Raw genomic sequence first — 17,481 nt, forward strand, 5'->3', positions numbered from 1 at the left:
GGCTTGGGAATCATCAGTTTTTGGTCAGCCAATGATATCTTTTTGTATTGGGTCGGCGACATTCATTTGGGCATTGAGACGACATTACTTATTTTAAAATTGCGGAAAACATCGGATGAAGTTCGTTTTAGTCTCACCACTATTAGTTCGCAACGAGGAGGTTAGAGTAGCGTCAGGCGTTATAGAAACGTCTTCTTTTTCAAATGAGAGGATAAAAGTAGCATGGGAATATGCTTAAACTTTTTTTACACGCCATATGAAACATTTTGGAACATGAGCACAGACGAGTTAGCATCGGTTACCTTTTTTTTCTTCTTTTTCGTTTTCTTTTTCCCGCATCCCGCTTCTTCGTCATGACGATTTATTTTTTGAGACACCGAGTGGTCAAGGCCATGCATTGCGTAGCAATATATCATGATACTGTATGCGACAACAAAATTTATCATGTATTGTAAACTCGTAATGAGTACAAAATAGACACAAAAGCATGTGGAGCATGACTTGGACAAAGGTTTCTCACCTGGTCCCCAAGAGTCACTTCATGGAAACCAAAAAAAAAAAAAAGAAAAAAAAAAATGGTTCACTTTCCTCACCGACATTACCAGATTCGGTACCTTTGATTCATGTCTCTTTAAAAAAGTTCATTCTTTTCCGTTACTTGTCAATACTCTTATTGTCGTCAAGTGCATGATCCGCTGTGTAGGTGGTTTGCGGATCGTTTGGTGAAGTGGGCGGGTTTTCTAATCGTAACACTTTTATGCAGACATCATGGAGGAATTACCAAAGTTAGAGATCCATCATTTGTCCAAAGCGGGTGCCACATCCCTGACCAGTCCTTCTTATATTTCGCCTACCCAACACTTGTCGCCCCTCTCTTCACCTAGCGAAATCTCTCGAAGAAGCTCGTCCAACTACTCTTCCAGTCTCAATTCTTCGGGAAAATCCTCGTTTAAAGGAGTCCTCGATAAATTTGTCGGCGGAATCAACGGTAAACAATTTAGCTCTATGGCACAGTAACCCGCTCAAAGCTATTAATGGATGGTGGAAGATTTATTGAGCAATTTTTTTTTTATCTATGGTGTAGATCTCATATCCCACCATTCCCATGATACACCAAAGTCCAAGGCTATTGACATTTCGCTGCCCTATAATACCATTCATGTGACCCACGTGGGATTCGATCCAGACACCGGCGAGTTCACGGGTCTACCAACAGAATGGCAGATCCTACTAAACCAGAGCGGGATTTCTAAAACCGAACAACGAGATAATCCAAAGGTAGAGTAGCCAAAATAGACTGGGCCATGTTCATCGGGTAGACTCACATAGCGATCTTGCTCCATTTCAGGCCGTGCTTCAAGCCATCAAATTCTTTCAAGTTGAACAGAGAAAAAACCGCAACAGCGAAAAGATTCGTTCCAAGTATTCACGGATATCTACAGAAGCCCATCCTTTCCACATGTCAGAGACTGATCCTACACATTCAACCGTCCACCGAAATATTCCCCATCCTGCCATCGCTCTTAACGCTGCTTGTGAAAATATGTCCGTTGTAAATATCGTCCTCTTGGAATGATCCATAACAAAGGATCAAACATAACTGACCGGCTATACTTTCTTGACAGGTTTCTGATGCTACGTCTACTACAGTCGATATAGGTAAGCGGACGCTTGAAACCTTGTTGCCCTGGGATCCAGTAAAAATTGATGGATTCAACCATAGATTCTCGATTGGATTTACCTCCACTTGAATCCTTTGCCACCCATAAGAATACGTATACCAACTACTCCTTTTCCATCAGTGACACGGAACGATCGTCTTGCTCTTCGGCGAGCTTTGTCTCTGATCCGTTCTCTTCCGTGCAACAAAGGCCCTCCAGGGCGCAAAAAAATGCAGCCAAAGATGCCGAAGTGTTGAAAAAGCTTGAACAAGTGTGTAAAATGGTGAATCCATCCGAAATATACACAGATATGGTGAAAATTGGCCAAGGGTAAGCCCTGAAGGAAACATGCGTTTGTCATTGAACACCAGCTGATGCCGTACCTCGCTTTTTTTCACAGCGCATCAGGCGGGGTGTATACTGCGTGTTGCTCCAGCGGATGTGTGGCGATCAAGCAAATCCAGATTGAAAAACAGCCGAAAAAGGAACTGATTGTGAATGAAATTATGGTGGTCAAGGATGCTCGCCATCCGAATATTGTGAATTTCATTGAAGCGTACTTGTGGCAAGGCGATCTTTGGGTGGTCATGGAGTACATGAAAGGCGGCAACCTGACGGATGTGTTGACGCATGCAGTGATGACGGAAGGCCAGATCGCGGCGGTTTGCAAACAAGTGCTCCAGGGACTGGTCCATTTGCATTCACAAGATGTCATTCACCGAGATATCAAGAGTGATAATATCCTCCTGAGCATGAAAGGCGATATTAAAATCAGTAAGTAGCAAGAGTGGCTCGGCCTTTTTTCTCTCGAGTGCAAGCTAAGTCAACCTTGACTTATTTTTTTTTTTTTTTTTTTTTTTTTTTTTTTTTTCAAGCTGATTTCGGATTCTGCGCGCAGTTGTTGGACCATCAATCCAAGCGAACCACGCTTGTAGGAACGCCTTACTGGGTAAATGTTTTAATTTTACGATTACCGTCAATGCATTAATTGCTCATGAAACACTATACTTTACAGATGGCTCCTGAAATTGTAAAGAGAGAAGAGTATGATTTCAAGGTGGATATTTGGTCATTGGGTATCATGGCCATTGAAATGATCGAAGGGGAACCCCCGTATTTGAATGAAAATCCGTTACGCGCCCTGTACCTGATTGCCACCAATGGCACGCCTCAATTACAGGACCCAAAGGCGCTCAGTTCGACGTTTCGTCACTTTATTTCCCAGTGTCTTCAAGTGAATGCAGTGGCTCGACCCTCAGCGTCGGAACTACTGGAACATCCTTTCCTTGCTCAAGCTGATCCTCTTGCTTCCTTGGTCCCCTTGATTGTGGCTGCTAAAAACGCCAACCCTTCTTATGAATAGTATGTTCTCAAACTGTATTTCATTAATACCTACACTACTTGATCGCGCGTGTATCTGTATTTTTCATGTACTGTAACTGTATGTATAAATTATATTTTCATATCAAAGTAAATCCCGGAATAGCTGTGAACATTAAAAAAGCCTACAACAAAGCAAAAACTGATTAGGGCCTAATGATGACGGAAGAAACCAAGGTTCCTGATAAGTAGACGCTGACTTGGCTCAAACTCGACTATTCATCGTGGCCTTTCAATTATAGTAAAAGAATATGAAGGTGGCAACACGATTGCAAAGTGAACTGTTGTACTTGCCGAGTTTTACGAGGGAAACCCTTTATTTTTCCATCTCAAGAAATCAATATTTCGTATATTCTACTGTAGCTAACAAGAAACGTAGTCTGAAATATTGCCAAGCTTGTCTCTGCACGATCTTTCTTACTTCTGTTTATATGCATTCCTCCACGTCTCCTTTTTTTGGGGGCGTTGTGGGCGACGCCGCTGCATTACGATTTGTGAGGCGCACCACCACCACTACAAGAACATACTGCTGACAAGTCTGGCTAGCTCACCTACAAATAAAGTCTCTTGTGTAATTTTTTGACTGATAAAAAAAGGAAAATAAAAAAAAAGTCATACGGTTACTGGAATACAAAATGAGAAATAAGGCCGGCGGGCTTGACAGATGGTGCAGACGTTCGATGTTTGTAGTACAATATTAAGAAATGTTCACTTCTTCTGAACGTCCGTGATGACCGCTCGGCGATCTTGAATTCTCAGCTCCTCCGGTCCCCCAGAGACCGTGAGTTTTTCTTTTTTCTTTTTCTTTTTTTTTTTTCTGACAGGGCTGCACATGTGTAACTGTGCAACAGGCACCGAGAAAACAACCATCCGGCACGATGACGGTGGAATCACGAACAGGATATTCTCTACACCCAATTTCTCAAGAACATAATTTTTTGTCTTGGAAAGCATCATTTTTCTATAAGGTGCCTCCTTTATTTTCATTTTGTTTTCAGGGCTTCCTTCGTTTTGTATTCCAAAGGCTCGCTGGGAGATCCGTTGCTTCGCATTAAAATTAGATCTCAGAGCATGCGGAGTCTACACGCGCCATGCAGTATTCTTCATCGTACGTGTTGGCGGCGATGGCTTGCATTTTCATCTACGCCATTTGAACAAAGAAGAAAGTAAATGAAAGGTTACTATTGGTTGAATAGTAAAATGAGCAGAGTCAAAGCAAAAAAGTAGAGAGCGTCCGGTGTATAGGTGCACAAACGAAAAGACAAGCTAAACTCAGCTATTGTAACTTACAGCTTTAGACTTTTTTTTTTATTGCCTTGTTTGATGTGAACACAGTCGTTCAGTTGCCTGCTACTGCTTTGCCCTGGCCGCTTAATTTTATTTTCTGTCTACTTGCTTCGTTTTGCTCCCTTTGGTTGGGTCGCTTTATTTTTACCACTTGGGTTTCCCTGAACTTTTTTTTCTTTGCTTTGAAGGTTGGATTTGCTTGTTTTGGATTTCAGTGAAACACCGTGTTATGCCGTTTCTTTTCTCATTGCTTAGTTTCCATTGCCATTGTAATACAACTGTCCAGGTCCTGTTTCCTCATCCGTCGTCCATCCCTACATAAAGAGTACACTGTATCATGAGTGGCGCTGGCAACATCAAAGTGGTGGTGCGGTGTCGACCACTGAATGCAAGAGGTAAATCTGTACACTTTTTTTTTTATTGGCATATTTATCACTGACATGAGGCGTTCCTAGAACTTGCCCGAGGAGCCACATGTCTTGTGCGCATGGAAGGCCAACAGACCATTATAAGGAGACCGGATCAGAAAGATAACGATGTCAAGGCATTCACTTTTGATCGATCGTTTTGGTCGGCCAATAAAGACGATCCGGAATATGCTGATCAAGAGACTGTGTATCAAGACTTAGGCCGCGAACTACTGGACCATGCTTTTGATGGATACAACTGCTGTATTTTTGCATGTGAGTAATGGTTTATCAACCTTTTTTTACAAAAGGGAGGGGGGAATGTCACTGTAAGGAAGGAAAAAGAGGACTTCTTCATGATGAAAAATAGGTGGATCGAGACAACAGTTGGTGTTTTGTTTTTTTCTTATGCTTTGTATTCACGTTTTCAGTATAGATGGTCAAACGGGATCCGGCAAGTCATATTCCATGGTATGATGTACTTGCCTCTTTTATTTCCTTCATGTTTTTTTTTTCTCCAAAATTACTGAATGTGGACTTATGGTTTTGCTTAAAAGATGGGTTACGGAAAAGATAAAGGCATCATTCCTCGTACATGTTCCGAGCTGTTTGAACGTATCCAGCAAACAACACGGGACGGCCTTACGTTTGAAGTGGAAGTGTCGTATATTGAGATCTACAACGAAAAAGTACGCGACTTGCTCAACCCTCGCAACAAGGGCAACCTCAAGGTCCGCGAACATCCTAGTCTCGGACCTTATGTAGAAGATCTCTCACGCTTGGCCGTGAAATCGTTTGAAGACATCAACTATCTAATGGACGAAGGGAATAAGGTAATTTTGGATGGACCATAGAGAAAAAAACACCACTGGAACCTCCCACTCACTGCTTCACAGGCAAGGACGGTGGCAGCGACCAACATGAACGGAACGTCGTCTCGATCCCATGCTGTATTTACCATACTTTTGACCCAAAAACGATACAATCCCGCTACCAAACAAACCAACGATAAAATTGCTCGAATCAGGTAAAAATCCGGTCTCCTTGGATTCTTACTGTTCAGTCTATTTTTGGGCACATACTAAGACTACGCTTCCTATACCAAGTTTGGTCGATCTGGCAGGAAGTGAGCGTGCGAACAGCACCGGAGCGTCAGGATTGCGACTGAAAGAGGGCGCTAATATCAATAAATCGCTAACAACCTTGGGCAAAGTCATTGCCGGGTTAGCCGAGCAAGCAACCATGCAAGACAATAAGAAAGGCACTCGCAAATCAAAAGAGGCATTTATCCCTTTTCGTGATTCCGTAAGTCCCTTAGCTTGAAGAGATCGATGATGAGAATGGATCTGTACTTATATGTGGCCGGTAAACGCCATGATAGATACTGACGTGGCTGCTGAAAGATTCCTTGGGAGGCAATTCAAAAACGGCGATGATTGCGGCAATTTCACCTGCGGATTACGATGAAACGTTGAGCACGTTGCGATATGCAGATCAGGCCAAGAAAATTCGAACCAAGGCCGTCGTCAATGAAGATCCACATATGAAGATGGTGCGCGAACTGGAAGATGAACTGAAACAGTTGCGCCAAGCGTTGATGGTGTATGCGCCCGATGAACTGGAAAAGATCACATCCCACAAGACAAAATCCTCATCTAAATTGGCTACCAACGGGACCAACGCTGCTAATGGGACCAATGCGACCAACACAAGCGCACCTCCCAAATCGATCGTATTCACGGACGCTGCGAATCACGCTACCGAACTTACGAAAACGGAAATGCTCGATCAGATCCAAACTTCCGAAAAGCTGCTCAACGAATTGAACCAGACGTGGGAAGAGAAGCTGCAAAACAGCGAGAAAATCCATATGGAGCGTGAGCAAGCATTGGAGGAATTGGGCATCACCATTGAAAAGAACCATTTGGGCATTCACACCCCGAAAAAAATGCCGCATCTTGTGAACCTGAGCGAAGATCCACTCATGTCCGAGTGTCTCATGTATCAAATCAAGCCCGGCATAACACGTGTAGGCCATCTCGAGAGTCAGGCTCACATTCGTCTAAGTGGATCGAGTATCATGGAAGAACACTGTATCTTTGAAAACGTTGACAATGTGGTGACCTTGAATCCAAAAAAGGATTCCGTAACCATGGTCAACGGTCTGCGGATCTCGGAACCGAAGCGACTGAAAAGCGGCTACCGCGTCATTCTAGGCGATTACCACATTTTTCGATTCAATCATCCCGAGGAAGCGCGCAAAGAACGCGACCTTTTGCAACGCATGTCGTCGCCAACGGGCATGGAACGCAGCGCGAGTCAGCGTCCCGATTCGCCCAGTCAGTCCTCGGGCTCCGATGCCGAATGTTATCCGCACGCCGACTGGACTTTTGCGTTACGGGAGGCACTGTTGAACAGTGCCAACGGAGATGTCAATTTTGGCAATCTGGCCGACGAAGATTTGGAAAAGATTTTGGACGATGTCACCAAGCTTCGACGAATACGGCAACGGCAGTCGACTTCGTCTTCGTCGTCCGAAGGTCAGCTCTTCAGCGATAATTTCTCGCAAAGAACGTCGCTGTCATCGCAAACCGGCTTATTCTCTACGCATTCCACTTTATTGGATGACATGGACAGTGCGTCGCGTGAGGGCTCTGTTAAATCGTTTCACGAAGAAATGCAACAGCGGTTGGCTCAGCAGAAAAAGAAATACGAATCGAAACTTCAACGCCTGTCCATGTACCTTCCTGCAAGCACCTGCTCTCTGTACTCTCCGCTGGTGGATGCGGCCGAAATTGCGTTAGCTCGCAAATACGTCCAGCGATGGAAACGGAAACGATGGATGGCGCTTTCCGAAACCGTGTCGGTGAACCGCCACTACATTGTCGAGGCGAACGCATACAGTCGACAGCACCATCAATCTACAGTTTATCAATTGGTCATTGTCCACGATAACGCGTCTCTCGACGCCCGATCCGCTCTGGAACCTTGCATGACATCGGATGTGGATCCCGTCTTGTCGGGCCAACTCAAGCCGTGCATTGCGGTGCGTGTCATTGATTGTCAGCAGCAAACCACCGGCCTTTGGTCATTAAGCAAGCTCAAGACGCGGGTTCGTCATATGCAAGGTATCCATTGTATCACGCCTCGTTTGCCACACTTTGAAAGTCAAGATCTATTCCGCGACTTGCCGCAGTTACATTACGCGCTTACCGGTACGACACAGGTACCACTTCGTCATCTCGACTTTCATATTCCCATGGAACGACAGTTGGATATATTTTGTCGAGATACCGGAGCATGGCTAGGCCATCTCACCGTGCTAGTGGCTCCCATTGCACGCTCGATTGCACGGACGCCAAAGGAAACGTATTCAGCCGCCGAACCACCATCGCAGCACGGGTTGTTGCATGTGGGTCAGCAGCTTCTTTTCGATATTCGCATCCTCGAACTGTCCGGGCCCATGACCGCCGAATGCACCGACATTCACTGCCAGTTTTCCTTGTCGGATTTCGGTGTGACGGTGCACAACGTATTCACCACGGACCCTGTTTCTCCAGTGGATGGATCCTCGGTACGCTTCGATTACAGTCAAACGATCTCCATGGTGATCACGCCGGAAATACTCGATACGATTCGACATCAGTCACTCCGATTCGACGTCTTTGCCAAACCACGACCGGGCTATTTTGAACAGTGCATGATAAACGCCACGGAAGCAACGATCGCTGCCTTGGATATTAGGAGCCCTACCACCCCAACTTTGACATTGCCCATGTCAGATATACCCGCCAAAGATCACCGACCTCGCGTTCACAGAGAATCATACCCTATTTTTGTCTCTATACAAATCCGCGAACTGGGATCTCGAGGCGATTATCAGCCTGTCCCGGTGAAAAAACTGCCATGGGATTCAACAAACATAGGCCTTTTTTGCTTACGACAAGGACAGCAACGGCGAATTCATTTGACCATGAAATGCGACGCTTCATGGCACGTGAACAAGATTTCGTCCCTTTGCATTGGCCACGTTCGGCTCGTTGATGCGCAATATCGTGTCATCAATGACCTCGATACGACGTCTGTCCCACTCAAGGTGGTGCAACAACAGCAAGAAAATGAACTTGATGAAGGTCCAGGTTTTGTAATAGAAAGTGCTTGGGATAGTTCCCTCCACGATTCGTTACTGCTCAATCAAGCCACCGCGCCCGACCAGCGTGTTGTATTCACACTATCGTGGTCTGCACATACCGATAAGTATCCCGTCTCGCAGCAATACACGATCGATGTCTGTGTACGGATCAGTGGTCACGAAAGGGAAACGCCATTGAATAAACGGTCGTCCATGTTCCGTTTCTTTTCTTCGGACGATGTAGCTAGTCTGGCGACTGATCGCGCGTGCGCGGTATTTGAACTTCAAATGATCAAGCTCATGAAAGAGGCGAACGAAACGGATCCAATGATTGCGAAATATCGCGACGGTTGGCAAGCAATGTCTCGAAAGGAATCAATTGCTTCGACCGACTACACCGTAACATTGATGACACAGCTACAGAAGCGGCGAAATAAAATACAACAAGGCATCACCAAAATCGGATGCGATGACGGTGGTGATACCAAGCAATGCATCGACAACGTTATCCATCTGTGGAGGTCTGCCGTACCACCCAAAGACATGGTAAGACCAAATCAAGATGAAAATTAACGCTGTAGCACACTTTTAATGAATGATACATTGTCCTTCACAGAGTGCATGTTCAAGGCCATCACCCGATATTCCTTGCTACAAGTGCGAGGTATATCAAATCTTACCACTGTAAGTCAGCTTGAAGATTTTACATCACACGTGGAGCCCATGTTTGATAGAGCATGGAATCATATTAGGGGATCCGTCACCAAACGCGGGCTGCTGACGTGGCGAATTGAGCCATCTCAAGGCACATCTTCTAATGATCGGTGGGTTGTTCTCCGCAGGTAAGAAAAAGAAATGAGTCCATGTGCTTTTGGCTTTATCCATTGACTGTCTCCGCTTTCTTAGGCCGTATCTCCTTGTATACGAAGATCAATCTGAGAGCAACGTCTTGAACGTGTTCAAAGTCACTCGCGCGAGCGTTCCCACCAATGATCTGGTAAGCGGCTACAAGAGTTTTATGGATGGTTTATATTAATCTTGTGTACAAAAGCAGACTATTCCCAATACCTTTGAAATGTATACCAGTAACTCTACTTATTACTTGCAAGCCAACGATCAAGAGACTGTCGACAGCTGGGTCTCGGCTTTGAACAACGACACCACATAACACCGGATCTCTGAATCTCTGAATCTATTACCCTACGTCTAAACGGTCTGGCCGAACGTTCTTGTTGATATTTATGGTACAGCTTTTATGATAAAAAAAAAAAAGACATTATCCAACTCAATGACGCCCCTAATCGGCTAATTTATTTGGTATCGACGGCATTTGCAGTTGGCGTTCGTTTTCTCGAGCACAGGAAACATGAACTGATTAATGTAATCATTGAGGATGCCACTTGTTCTTTTTTTTGGAAGAGAAGCGATGCTTATTTTGAATATTTTTCCTTTCTTTTTTGGTTTTGGTTCAGTATTGGAATGACTTGGGAGCAGTCGAATATATACAAAGGATTGTTCAATTATCTAGGTTCTTTTTTTCTAATTTTATACCAACATCTTGGACATATAAGGACCGTCGAGATGGTAACCGAGTTTGGCATAGTAGTGTCGGACGCCTACACCGGAAATGACGCTTAGTTTCACACTACCATGTTCTTCTCTGGCGATGCGTTCGGCTTCTTCCATCAGCAAGGTACCAAAACCTTGATGCTGGAACTTGGTAGGGTCACGATCGTGCATGGGCACCACCGAACCGTAGACGTGCAACTCGCGCACAATGGACGTTTGGCCAGCCGATGTCAATTCAGGACGGAAGGTTTGCGGCGAACACTTTCGCAAACGCAGCAAACCCACGAGAATATCTTGATGAGGATCTTCGTACGAGAGGAAAGTTTCCCAGCCACCGTTGGCGACATAATCACGACGAATTAATTCGACTTGATCGGGCTGGATCTTGTGATGAATTTCCGTGATACCGACTTCACGGGTACGCACGTCTCGACAGACGGTACCGAGATCTTTCATTCGATTCAATGCCAGTTCTCTGAGATTGCCATGCTCCACACCGGAAGTGACGAGCGGCATGGGAATATCACGCTGCACACGGTAAATACGGGTCCATGGGGGCACCAAGGCCAGAATTCTTGCTACGAGATCCACCAGCGCATTGGGTGTGTAATTTTGGTATCGTCCTGTGCGCCAGAGTTCGTATAAACCTGTACCACGAATCACCAGGGTAGGGTAAATCTTTAGACCATCCGATCGAAAAGCCGGATTCTCAAAGTATTCCTTGAACTGCTCAATATCGCGTTCCATGCCCACGTTGGGTAAATCAGGCATCATGTGCGACACGACCTTGAAACCCGCATCTTTGCCAAGCTGGAATGATTCCGTCACTGCTTTCACGGTATGTCCTCTACACCATCACAAAATGTATGGGTGACTCGAGCATAACAACAACAACAACAAGAAATGGACTCACCTATTTGTATCTCTTGCCACATCTTCGTACACGCTTTGCACACCGATTTCAAGACGAGTGCAACCATACGTCAGCATTTGACTTAAATGGGGTTTTAAGCAGTAATCGGGTCGAGTTTCAATGGTGATACCAATACATTTCGTTTGACTTTGCTGAGAGTATCTAAAAATCACCTCTCGCGTTAGATCCCGCGAAAACAAAAGTAAACAAACAAACCTCCCAACTTACCGAACCGCTTCTTCGACATTATTGCTGGAATGACCAGAGAGTGAATCATGCAGGTTGCTGATAAACCAGTTTCGGTAATCTTCAGGCATGGACATGAACGTTCCACCCATGATGATGTACTCTACTTTATCGACACTGTGACCCAAGCTTCTCAATTGATCAACACGACCGCGCGACTGCTCATACGGATCGTATCTCGCTCGAATGGCACGCATGGATGTCGGCTCGTAACCCGTGTAAGACTGAGTCGAATATTCGAAATCGGAATCGGGACCACCCGGACAATAACTGTCAAAGAATAGCCAACATGCTCGTCAGAACCCTTATTAATCCTTACATTTTCCCACCTGTTTGAGAATCACTTACACACAGATATTGCCTGTCATGGCAATGTGAGGACAACGATGAGGTTTGCACATGACGGCCACCACGGCAATCTATGAAGATCAGACATAAGTGGACCTCTTCATTGTAAAATGACGGCATGGATACCTACGCCTGATGCTGTACGAACAGGTTTGGCTTTCAACTTTGGCAGTAAAGCGGCTTTGTGCTGTTCGGGAATGGCGGCGATGATCTCGACCAACTTTGGTTGATTCTGCAACTTGTTTTTACGAGAAATGCGATTCTTGACGCCATTCAAATTGATATCCTTCCCGTTTTCGGTGGCAGCGACGAGCTCGGCGACAATTTCAGCACAAGTCTTGACCATAAGCTCGGCCTGTCAAAATAAAAGAGAGGAAGACCCATGCATTCAATATCCAAGATCAATTTTGTTGTCTCGTGTCATCGTTTTACCTGAGAAGGCCCTACAAAACAAAGTGTTTGGTTATTAAATTGTTGAACAGAGAATAGTTGGTGTGATGTGCGTACCTTTCTTGTTCTTTGCAGACATGGTTTTATTAGATCTGTAAAGTTCAAAGCTCACTGCTTTGTGAAAGCCCGAATCGAAAAATAAAAATCGTTTCGGTGCATGTGACTGCGCTCGAAAATGATAACCAATGAAATTGGAAATATAAGAGTTGAAGCAGTGCATATCCAAAGTGTGCTTCAATCTGTTTTATTGGATGCGATTCACTCCAGGTATTCATGGTTTTAAGCAAAAAAAGGGTCGAAAAATCAGATAAACAACTTTTAAAAAACCATCACCTTGTAGGAATCCATTTATAAATTCATGCCCGTCACAGCCTCATGCCACGAGCCACCAAAATATCATTCAGGTTTCGTGCATGGGGCATTTTTAGTCACCTTATCACTACGAGCCACTAAGAGTTTCCGTGTGCCCTTTAAAGAAGGGCTGCACTATATATATTCAAGTTGCAAACAGGACATTGTCTATGTAAATGCAGAGCAAAATGCCTGGAAAAAGAGGATGTTAGCATCTAGTATCATGTAGTATTACTATATTGCATCTGGAGGCAAGTGTTGAAACATGAATATGATATTTACAGTCTGATAAATGAAAAAGAAAAATATAAATATTGTACATCAGGAGATGAACTAGGCATTGTTGTTTTTTCCAACATGTCCGAATCCGGTCAAAGAAAATCCGGCTCGTCCGCACGCTTTGGGTCTTTTGATGACGTGGTTTTTTGGTCGGCTTTTCGAAGCAAGTCAGGCTCGAGCCCATTTTTCATGCTCTCAGTCAGCGTAAAAAAAGTGAATTTCATCTCCCTTCTCCATCTTTTGCTCATTTTTTTCATTTTCATTTTTTTCTTGTTCTTTCCTTCCATCATCCTGTCTTCCTCCTTTTGCTCACGGTTCGAATTGTGCACATGACCCAATCATCCGGTTATCGTTTCTTCGGCTTCAGGGATAAACAACGACCCAAAACAGCGAAGCTATCTCCGACACCTCCAGAGACATCGCCAGGACCCGCCAAAGTTCACGGTTGGCTCATGAACGTGCCTGGCTATCGAGACGAAACCCCACCGCGAGAAGCTCTCAACTTTTTACCAGCTAATAGAGACTACACAACCACTGATGCCGTCATCGTCGACAGCGATAATAACAGGTGCGTTTTTCTTCTCATTACCCCAATTGTTGGATGGATGGGGTGGCAAATGCCTGTATACTGGTGTTGCATGACCTATGGACGGGTGAATGAGGCGTTTTGTGTGGTGAAGGGCTGGCATATGGGTAGAGTATGCGGTGGTTTGAGCGTGCATTGGTTGATTCTTTTATACTCCTTTGATGCAATTAGTATACCCATTGGAAGACGTACGATACCCAATGGTCGTCCAGAATCTATTGCTTCAGTGAGTTCGGGTGACAGCATCAATCTGGATGATCTGATTCAAGCCAACTTCACTGCGGATGTGGATGATGAAACAGATTTATCCAATTTAGCTGATTTGGATCTGGACGACTCCGCCGAGGATTTTTGGAAAATGGATTTGGTAGGAGAATAACATTTTCTTTTTCCCTTTTGTTGTCCTTGTTTGCTCCACATGTTGTTGGATCCATGTAAACTAATGAAGCAAGGCCAACCGATAAATGCCCCTATCTTATCTCTTTTTTTTTTGGCCATGCTTTTATTTAGGCTTTATCAAGCCTTCGTCCATCGTCCGCCACCCAACCCGATGAATCACACACAACACCGATCAAGGAGAACGTAAAATCACCACCACCCAACGATCAAACGACATCCAAATATCGTGATAAACCACCCAGTGACGATGAACTATCTATTGAATCATTTGAAAAGACGTATTCAGGCGATGCGGATTTTGATGATTTCCTTACTTCAGAAAAAAAGGTAATGTGAGTGGCGTTCAGGGGGTTTCAAACGGCTCGGTTTAAATAAGTAAGCCAACAAAAACTATGTAGACGGGCTACTTTGACATGGATAATAAAGAACTCGATTGGTCGCCAGACGATAATACAACTACAAGTAAGTTTCTAAACCCCATTTCGTTGCCTGCTGATCAATATTTTATTTTTCTCATGACAACTGGCAATTTTTTTTTTCAATGGTGTAGATCACGCATTGAAATCGGCGGCTCCCACCAGTTACACATCCCCACCACCTATTTATTCACGGTTATCGGCTCCTTCCAGTCGATACGCTGTGGCTGCGGAACATGATTTGAATCGCACACGTTCAGGCAGTCTCAGTAGCGAAAACAGTTTAACGTCGCAATCAACCATTACTGCCGGTTCGAATCATTATTCTCGTTACGGCATGACGCCCGTGATTCATCCTTCCGAATCGACATCCACTTCGTCACGGTCCCTCAGTCGACTGAGTAATTACTCGGCAGGCAGCCAAGCGTCGTCTCAAAATTCGAGTATTCCAAGACCTCGTACGGGCTCGGCCGCTTCCAGTGGCATGCCTACCCCGAGTCGCTCCATCACCACGCGCCATTCTCCTACCAAATCCACCGATGAAAAACCAATGTTACCACGTGCAAGTTCAAGAATTGGCACCCATTTGTCCCCCAGTTCAGGCCCGCGACAGAAACTGGCCAAACGAGCTTCGCATATACCCGCTCCACCGTCCTCTTCGTCGTTTGGAAAACCGATGCCTCAACGTACCACCTCCAATTCCTCATCACGTTCTGCCGGTCAGCCACCGACCCAAGCGAGATCCGTCAGTCGCATTGGCCGAGCAAGTCACATCCCCACCGTGCGCGAATCAAGTACACAAAAAGCTACGCGATCGCCCATTTTAAGCCCCAGCGATCCTGCCACACGACGGTCCAATGCGTTATCGCGGCCAACGTCGCCACCCAATGCGCAAACACACCATCAAAGTCCGTCTCGTCTTGGTATGCGAAGCGCCAGTGCGTGCGGACCAAGACAAAGTATTTTTGATACGAAACCGGATCATCCGGCTTCAGGGTCTCACGCACGTCCAGGTTTAGCGTCTCAACAACCCCGTTCACGGACATCCGAAGCGTCTTCTCTCGATTCACCCGAACGTCGTAACGTCTCGGCTCACGGTTCAAATCGTTCATCGGGACTTCGTCCACCGGGTGGGGCAAGGAGCGTCAGCAGAATTGGCACGGTAAAGAAAGCATGATCACTCCTGTTTTTTTTTTGAAATCGATGGGCCTCCAAATTTTCAAAGCATCCTATTATTTTTGCGACTTTTTTCTCCTCGATCTCCTTCATTAACGGTCTTCCCTGTTACTGTTTTTCCCTCTTTCTTTTTTATTACTTTTTCTTTTCAATACATTTTAAGTTACCCCGTTCTTCATGCGTACATAGAAAGCAAGTCCAGATTTCTCTTTTCTTTTCTTCCCCCTCAGCTTGCTTCTACACAGTGTCCACAAATTTCACTAATTAAAAAGGATACGAGCCGACCCAAGAACATAAAAAAAAAAAGCAAATCCAAGTCATCAGGGAAGAAAGGTGATAAAGAGGAGAGTTAGAGTAAGAATGTAGGAATGAAAAAAAAAGACAATATATGAGTAAAAGCAATACATCTTGTCACCTTGATTCGCTTACATTTGTAAAGTCGCGTTTGCCGCTTCTGGATAGGCTTTTTCACATAAATGGATGACGGTTCTTCCGCGGATGCCTGTTACAAAAATAAAGAGAACCCACAATGAATAAACAAAGATGATTTTAAAAGTAAAGAGGCCAGTTGAGTTCAACTTACGGTGGCAAAAGGTTCCCGATCAGGTTGCGAATTTTCTTGAATGAACCGTTGCAGTTCATCGTCAAGATTCGCTAGATCATCCCTCTTTTTCTTCTCGCCAAGTGTGCCCTGTTGCAATTCCTTCAGGACCCGAGCACGTCGTTTGGGTTCGTTGAGTAAAGGGGTAGTGACGGTGGTACGTGCACGTACACTGGCAAACAAGCCGGCAGGAACGAAAAAGTCGGGATCGTTCCAGTTGAAGAGAGACGCATCGTAGTGACGAAGAGGATCGAGAATGCGAGTTTCAATGGTAAATTCTTCGGGGGAATCAGGTTCGCTGGTCAGTTCAGGCGTTGCAGGGAATCGAGGGAGGGAAGAGGGTAAGATGGGTGATATCTCTGCCGCGGTGGCAGTCACTCGCATGGATTGAGTGGGCTGGGTAAAGGTGTGTTGAGGTTTATAGATCAAATGGCCAAACAATTTCTGTTCCAACGCCACATTCTTTTTACGCCGTCGTCGAACGGATGATTGGCTACTACTGAGACTCTCTTGAGAACTTGCTTCAGGAAAGCTCTTTTGAGAATCGGACTCCAACAGACTCTTTTGCGAAGAATCGTCCATCCAGAATGCGTCCTGAGCTGCCGGGCTGAAATCAGCGTCCGATTTCAACAGTTGATCATCACCTTCGTCTTCCTCTCTTGGTCTCACACTATCCGCAGCCTCTTTTCGGCTCCTTGAAGAAGGAGACGATTGACTTTGGGACATTCGTCGGGACCACGAACGGGGCGTAGGAGAACGCACAAATTCAATCGACATTGATGAGCCACGGCGAGAACTGGAAGGACTAGCGTGGCATGAGTGCGATGCTTGCGATGATGACCCGAGCAGATCCGGTTGTGATGATGCATGAGCGGATTTGGTGGCGGCTATTGCTTGTTTGAATTGCTTCTTTAATCGGTTATACTCTTTGTACACTTTTTCTATAGGGTGAACAACGATGGAGCAGCATGGGGTGATCAGAGACTTTAGGGAAAAAAAGAGTAACGTAGAGACTGGTTAATGGTGGCGGGCCACTTACCCACTTTGGGCCTTTCGGCGATATTTTCAACGGTGGGTTTATGTTTATGTTTGATCTCAAAGTAATGCTCCCAATCTTTCAAATGCTTCCTCACACGGATCATTTCTTTTTGTAATTCTTTGACATGCGATTTATCGGTGGACATTATGAAAATATGGTAACTTGGCCGTGGGGCAATGCAAAAAAAGAAAACAGGGGGAGAAAAGAACACCCAGCCAACAAGAACAACAAGAAGGGAAAA

At 45.1% G+C, this 17,481-nt stretch overlaps 5 protein-coding genes across 5 annotated transcripts; 3 read left to right on the top strand and 2 right to left on the bottom strand.

Moving 5' to 3' along the window:
• The first annotated feature begins 577 nt into the window (after window positions 1–577).
• On the top strand, window positions 578–3,177 carry BYT42DRAFT_580699 (kinase-like domain-containing protein). Its single transcript, XM_051569531.1, has 9 exons — window positions 578–699; window positions 764–988; window positions 1,085–1,278; window positions 1,349–1,552; window positions 1,626–1,659; window positions 1,724–1,991; window positions 2,062–2,435; window positions 2,537–2,610; window positions 2,677–3,177. Exons 2-9 carry the CDS (start codon window positions 769–771, stop codon window positions 3,022–3,024), a joined length of 1,716 nt encoding a protein of 571 aa, XP_051420562.1. The 5' UTR covers window positions 578–699; window positions 764–768; the 3' UTR covers window positions 3,025–3,177.
• Window positions 3,178–4,665: 1,488 nt separating this feature from the next.
• Window positions 4,666–10,035, top strand: BYT42DRAFT_616646 (uncharacterized protein; the record flags this gene model as incomplete). Its single annotated transcript, XM_051572095.1, has 11 exons — window positions 4,666–4,723; window positions 4,784–5,011; window positions 5,172–5,206; window positions 5,293–5,568; window positions 5,632–5,762; window positions 5,842–6,040; window positions 6,117–9,413; window positions 9,484–9,551; window positions 9,620–9,709; window positions 9,774–9,864; window positions 9,922–10,035. The coding sequence occupies 11 exons, from the start codon at window positions 4,666–4,668 to the stop codon at window positions 10,033–10,035; spliced, it is 4,587 nt and encodes a 1,528-aa protein (XP_051420563.1).
• A 377-nt stretch (window positions 10,036–10,412) lies between these two features.
• On the bottom strand, window positions 10,413–12,512 carry BYT42DRAFT_537349 (elongator complex protein 3; the record flags this gene model as incomplete). The annotated part of the gene is made up of 6 exons (XM_051565501.1): window positions 12,451–12,512; window positions 12,074–12,386; window positions 11,944–12,014; window positions 11,583–11,865; window positions 11,350–11,522; window positions 10,413–11,283 (listed from the first exon to the last, which is right to left on the bottom strand). Exons 2-6 carry the CDS (start codon window positions 12,287–12,289, stop codon window positions 10,413–10,415), a joined length of 1,614 nt encoding a protein of 537 aa, XP_051420564.1. The 5' UTR covers window positions 12,290–12,386; window positions 12,451–12,512.
• A 1,601-nt stretch (window positions 12,513–14,113) lies between these two features.
• Window positions 14,114–15,888, top strand: BYT42DRAFT_73403 (uncharacterized protein). Its single transcript, XM_051572807.1, has 3 exons — window positions 14,114–14,335; window positions 14,407–14,470; window positions 14,559–15,888. The coding sequence occupies exons 2-3, from the start codon at window positions 14,422–14,424 to the stop codon at window positions 15,599–15,601; spliced, it is 1,092 nt and encodes a 363-aa protein (XP_051420565.1). The 5' UTR covers window positions 14,114–14,335; window positions 14,407–14,421; the 3' UTR covers window positions 15,602–15,888.
• Window positions 15,838–17,385, bottom strand: BYT42DRAFT_616649 (uncharacterized protein; the record flags this gene model as incomplete). The annotated part of the gene is made up of 4 exons (XM_051572096.1): window positions 15,838–15,860; window positions 16,030–16,102; window positions 16,184–17,142; window positions 17,241–17,385. The coding sequence occupies 4 exons, from the start codon at window positions 17,383–17,385 to the stop codon at window positions 15,838–15,840; spliced, it is 1,200 nt and encodes a 399-aa protein (XP_051420566.1).
• Window positions 17,386–17,481: the final 96 nt, after the last annotated feature.

This window comes from Radiomyces spectabilis (genome assembly GCF_025331425.1).
Source record: "Radiomyces spectabilis strain NRRL 2753 chromosome Unknown BYT42scaffold_11, whole genome shotgun sequence".
Lineage (NCBI taxonomy): Eukaryota > Fungi > Mucoromycota > Mucoromycetes > Mucorales > Radiomycetaceae > Radiomyces > Radiomyces spectabilis.

Coding starts and splice junctions, on each gene's coding strand:
- BYT42DRAFT_580699 (XM_051569531.1), top strand. CDS start 769: ATGGAGGAATTACCAAAGTTAGAGATCCATCATTTGTCCAAAGCGGGT. Junction 1,553..1,625: donor CTTGTGAAAATATGTCCGTT/GTAAATATCGTC, acceptor CTTTCTTGACAG/GTTTCTGATGCTACGTCTAC. Junction 1,992..2,061: donor ATGGTGAAAATTGGCCAAGG/GTAAGCCCTGAA, acceptor TTTTTTTCACAG/CGCATCAGGCGGGGTGTATA.
- BYT42DRAFT_73403 (XM_051572807.1), top strand. CDS start 14,422: ATGGATAATAAAGAACTCGATTGGTCGCCAGACGATAATACAACTACA. Junction 14,471..14,558: donor AGACGATAATACAACTACAA/GTAAGTTTCTAA, acceptor TCAATGGTGTAG/ATCACGCATTGAAATCGGCG.